Here is a 5373-nt window from a genome sequence, read left to right on the forward strand (position 1 = left end):
ATCAAACGGAATAAATATGTGATGAACGAGTTGATTTTCTTTGAATCAACTAAATAAATAAATAACCTCTGCTCTGGTCACGTGACCAGCGAAGTTTTATCATTTCTGAGTTTCTATTGTGTTTCTATTGTGTTTCTATTTTGTCTGCTGCTGACGTCTCCGGGTGACGCTGATGGAGCTGAAGGTGTGGACGAAGAATTTATTTTTACTTTGGAGGAGGAGGATGCTGAAAATAAGACTTCCGGTTGGGGCAGCCTTCAAATTAAAAGCGTCAAAGCCTGATTTTATTGCCTGAGATTTATTATTCTTCTTCTTCTTATTATTCTGTATATATATTACCAGTACACTTCAAATGTCACTTTAATGAGACTTGATTTAATCCGTTTTATTTTGTTTAACTGTTTAACATGTCTTTAAGATTTTATGGAAATAAAATAAATAAATAATGATGTTTTATTGTAAACTGGAGGTCAGTGAGTTTACAGACATGAGGCTTTTATTCTGGAAATCAAGTGACAAAACGACAGCGGAAGTCTTGTTCCTTGTTTGTGAGGAGGAGGTGATAGAGGGAGGAGGAGGAGGAGGAGGAAGAGGAGGAGGACTGATGTGAGCTGATCAGCAGCAGGTCTGATGATGATGATGATGATGATGATGGTGGTGGTGGTGGTGGTGGTGGAGCTGTGAGTCAGACAGCGGAGCTTCAGGATGCTCAGAGCCGCTCCGGAGTGAACCGAGCCCGGACACAGACACAGCCTCAGACCGAGAGGAAGGAAGACGGTGAGTCCGCAGACATCACACCCTCCTCGGCCACGGAGCCGGCGCTCACCCCGGAGAACACGCACCGACAGCCGGGCAGCGGGGTCTGAACCCACCGGCCCCGGCTCGGTGCTGGTCCGGTTCTATGTCTGTGTGTGTGTGTGTGTCGGTGTGTGTGTGTGTGTGTGTGTGTGTGTGTGTGTGTGTGCACGTTCATGTAATGTCAATGGGCCCGGCCGTGCGCGTGCCCGAGGAGTCAGACTGATTAACATGATGAGAGGAGATAATGAGTTAAAGAGAGTGACTGAGCATCAGTTATTGTTCATTATTGTTCATCATTGTTCATCATATCAGAAATAACTGGAATTATTTTTTCACAAATAATGATTTAATTCAGTTAAAAGTCAAGAGACGCTGATTTAACGTCTGAAAATGTGAAAGTAAAAGTAGAAGTTAAAGTATGAGGAGTATTCTTCACCTCTGTGTCAGTTACTGTCATGTCTGGGTATCAGATTACACTTCCTGGCCACTTCATTAGGTACACCAGTGAGTTCCTTCTAATCTGTATAAAGCGTTGAGTTGATGTAGAAGCAGCGTCAGAAAGGTGGTGGTTGACCTGATGATGATTGTGGAGGATGGAGTTAAACTGGATTGATTTGAGGAGATGATCCATATTTTAGAACCAGCTACAGTTCAATAGATCTACACAATGAAAACACAGTAGAATCAACATCTCTCTCAGTTAGTAGAAACTAAAGCTGAACACCAGAGTCACTGCTGTACCTAATGAAGTGGCCAGTGTGTGTTTAGTTTAGATGATGTTGCCTTCGCTGTCATCTCATCTGTGGTCTCCTTCCTCAGCTCTTCATGTGTCTATGTCAGTACTCGAGTACATGTACTTCAGCCTTTAATGTGCTAATGTTAGCATGTTAGCATGGAGCTTGGGGTTTAAATCTAAACCGTCCTGATGAAGGAGGAAAACATCCAGCTCCCCCTGAGGTCATGACCCCAGCGACTCAGACACGATGCAGGGGGGTGGGCCAGGACGTCTGGGACTTCTGTCCATCACTTCATTAAGCCCCCCCGTCCACACGATCTGATTGGCCCGTCAGATCTTTGAGTTCCCAACAGAGAGACTCCAGAACAACTTTCAGCTGCAAACATTTGAGTCTGGTTCTCCTCTTTCTTTGGACCTGATCGGTTCTGACCTCTACAGACCAGGATCATGGAGATGTTCTGACCTAGTCTAATCATTCAGCTTGAACATTTCTCCTGCTTCTAACATCAACTCCTGATAGAACCAGATAGAACCAGATAGAACCAGATAGTCAGTGTTAGTGGTCATAATGTTATGGCTGACCCGCAGAGTCGTTAATGATAATGAGTCATTAATCGTTGGCCCTACGTCAGGCTCTTGGCCGTCCTGGTGTTTTCCCGCCGCCCGCCTCCACACAGGAAGTGATGTCAGATGATGTGGGCAGGAGGGTAACCATGACGACGGCCCTGCTGCTGCTGATGACATGTTTCCCCCTCAGAGTATAAATCTCTGCCGTCTGTCTCCTCCTGAGCCCCGTCACCACGGCGACCGGACAGCTCTCACACACACACACAGAGTACGCTGAGACGCTGCCATGGCAACGCCCAGAAATAAAACGGATGCTATCGGGGGACAGGTGTGTGTTCGGACCGGTTAACGAGCGTCTGATTGGTCGCTGGTCTGAGGAGATAAGGAGGAAACTCCAGCAGCTCCACTCAGACCTGTTCTACAATCTAAAGCCAATCACATTCCAGCCTCTTCACGCCCCACTGACTGCTGGGAAACGCAGTCTGACAGGAATCACATGACTTCCTTGTCACTGGTACCACTTCCTGTTAGACTTGAATCATAACCACTCAGTGAGACTTAGCTAAGACTTCCCCAGCTAACAGCTAGCTCACCTAGCTAACAGCTAGCTCACCTAGCTAACTGTGTGTTAGCTTATTTCACCTGCATAACAACTAGAAATAAAAATATGAGACAAAATAAATAACGATGAGCTCAGTGTAAAATCACACAAGGCTTTAATTAATGCTCGTTAGTGTCAGTGAAGAGGGGCTGCAGCTCGGCATGCTGGGAAACTACCTGAGGCCTTGACTTGTAGAATAAGACACCCAAATATCTGACTGTTCTAACAGACCGTGAACTAACCACAGAGTTAATTTAAGGTGGAAATAAACGATGGTTTTCTTTCTTCTTCTTCTTGTGAATCATTTGATGTAAAAGTTATTTCCAGGTGGACGTTTTAAATCTCCCCGTCTGTCCTCTCGTCCTCAGCGTCCATCCTACAGCAGCATCTGGACTCCATCTCCCAGAATGCCTGAGCAGAGCAACGACTACCGGGTGGTGGTGTTTGGAGCCGGCGGGGTGGGGAAGAGCTCGCTGGTGCTTCGCTTTGTGAAAGGCACCTTCAGAGACACGTACATCCCCACGGTGGAGGACACCTACAGACAGGTGGGACAACGTCAGTCGCACACATCTGACCTCAAACGCACCACAGCGTCCTGTAGTCTCATGAATGACTGTCCGTCCTCCCTGCAGGTGATCAGCTGTGATAAGAGCGTCTGCACGCTGCAGATCACAGACACAACAGGAAGTCACCAGTTTCCCGCCATGCAGCGCCTGTCCATCTCCAAAGGCCACGCCTTCATCCTGGTCTACTCCATCACCAGCCGCCAATCACTGGAGGAGCTGAAGCCCATCTACCAGCAGGTCTGAAAAACAACCACATCAACCTGAAACATGTTCTGTCACCATCAGATCATACAGAACCTGGAAGTAGATAAAGAGAACCCAGAAACATTAGAGTAAAGTGAGCCAATATTACATATCATGTCCTCCTTGTGTCCAGTATCTGCTGAGACCTCCTTGTAACTTAATGTTTGTGGTAACTGCTGATCAGTGGTCTACATATTTAATATTATATGGAGCTAAATAAAGTCATTAATGGTGTCCTTGCAGGTTGTGGCCATCAAAGGCAGCATGGAGTCCATTCCCATCATGCTCGTGGGCAACAAAAGCGACGAGACGGCCCAGCGCGAGGTGGAGGCAAAGGAGGGCGAGGCCCAGGCCGCCGCCTGGAAGTGCGCCTTCATGGAGACGTCAGCCAAGACGAACTCCAACGTGAAGGAGCTGTTCCAGGAGCTGCTGGCCCTGGAGAAGAAGAGGGACATGAGCCTGAGCATCGATGGGAAACGCTCGGGGAAACAGAAACGAGCCGATAAGCTGAAGGGGAAGTGCAGCATCATGTAGAGCGAGCGGAGGACTCGCCGAACAGGAAGCCACAGAGGGCAGCTCTTCTTCTTCGGTGGTGTCGTCCTCCGTCTGTCTGAACTCTGGAGCCCAGATGAACAACAGGACCAGAGCGACTGGTCCAGACTGCTGCTCTGAAACGTTCATAAAATGTTTGACGCTCCCAAAGAACTAAAAACACGTCACAGAAATCACTCGGCTCCTTCTTCACTTTCTGTTTGTTGTCAGTTTGCTTTGATCAGATTCTCGTAGTTCTGTGCAGCCGTGGTTCATGATCACCTCCTCCCTCTGCTCACCGGCTGAGGCAGCAGCCACAACCCTGCACGACTGGCACGCTAGCATGCTAATTCATCCAAGCTAATCTAACAGAACAGCACAGCAAACATGTTAGCGTGCTAATATTTTAGCCATGAACCAGACGAGGCTGATTTAGATATCGAGGTCTGTCATCGACGGGATGTTTTCAGCTTCCTGCCGTCGTCAGAGCAACGCCTACGTCCAGGTGAACTATCCTCCAGGTGAACTATCCTCCAGGTGAACTATCCTCCAGGTGAACTCTTTAAACAGCAGCAGGAAGGTGTCACTCTGGAGTCGTCCACCATGATGGACTGTGTGCTGGACAGAAGAGGATGCGGGACGTAATTAGCCTAGCTTAGCACAAAGACAGGAAGCAGGGGGAAACTGTTAGCTTAGCTCCATCTTCATGTTGTGGGATTTAAATGATCCTTTTGGGTTAAATTTAGTTTGTAAATGCAGTTTTAATAAAACGGAGGCAGTGAGTGCTTCGTGTTGATTGAAGACAATGATGTTTTTATTGATCCCAGAGCTTTGCTTCAGACTGATCAGGATCATTAGCATTTACTTTAATAACAAGAATAAAACCATCAGATCTGAAATATGTTTAAATTCATTTAATTAAAACACGTCTTCCTTAAATCGGTCAGATTGTTATAGGACCCTGGTGCAGGCGTCTCTCTCTGCAGCTTCATATTTGATGAATTTGAACAATGCTGTTGAACAGGAAACACGTGTGGTCATTGAACACACCTCAACAGAATCAGGTCAGACGTCAGACACACCTGAGGTCCCACTTCTGTGTCTGAGGCTCCTCATAAAAACACTGAGTCTTGGTTTTGCTGCCGCCTGGTGGTCGGAGTTTGACATTACTGACAATTCTCCATAAACAACCAACAGTGACACAAACGCATCGTCCGTGTGCTGCGTTTAGGTGCAGATGGAAACCTCAGATCACACTGGCTTTGATTATTTTTAAACAAATAAATTACTGACTTTAAATTAATAACTTTAAACGTCTGATGGTGTTTGAG

At 46.8% G+C, this 5373-nt stretch overlaps 1 protein-coding gene across 2 annotated transcripts; it reads left to right on the forward strand.

Moving 5' to 3' along the window:
* Positions 1-599: 599 nt before the first annotated feature.
* diras1a (DIRAS family, GTP-binding RAS-like 1a) lies at positions 600-4848 on the forward strand. 2 transcript variants are annotated; one of them, XM_084548859.1, is made up of 4 exons: positions 600-625; positions 3071-3247; positions 3335-3505; positions 3755-4848. In XM_084548859.1, exons 2-4 carry the CDS (start codon positions 3110-3112, stop codon positions 4043-4045), a joined length of 600 nt encoding a protein of 199 aa, XP_084404985.1. In that variant the 5' UTR covers positions 600-625; positions 3071-3109; the 3' UTR covers positions 4046-4848. The 2 variants fall into 2 exon arrangements, with proteins under 2 accessions (XP_084404985.1, XP_084404984.1); XM_084548858.1 differs by lacking the exon at positions 600-625 and adding an exon at positions 651-777.
* The last annotated feature ends 525 nt before the right edge of the window (positions 4849-5373 follow it).

Source organism: Chelon labrosus (assembly GCF_963514085.1).
Source record: "Chelon labrosus genome assembly, chromosome: 7".
Taxonomy (NCBI): Eukaryota; Metazoa; Chordata; class Actinopteri; order Mugiliformes; family Mugilidae; genus Chelon; species Chelon labrosus.

Excerpts from the sequence above, each read along its gene's own strand:
- diras1a (XM_084548859.1), top strand. The coding sequence starts at position 3,110 with ATGCCTGAGCAGAGCAACGACTACCGGGTGGTGGTGTTTGGAGCCGGC. Across the intron at positions 3,248-3,334 it reads TGGAGGACACCTACAGACAG|GTGATCAGCTGTGATAAGAG; the intron begins GTGGGACAACGT and ends TCCTCCCTGCAG. Across the intron at positions 3,506-3,754 it reads TGAAGCCCATCTACCAGCAG|GTTGTGGCCATCAAAGGCAG; the intron begins GTCTGAAAAACA and ends GTGTCCTTGCAG.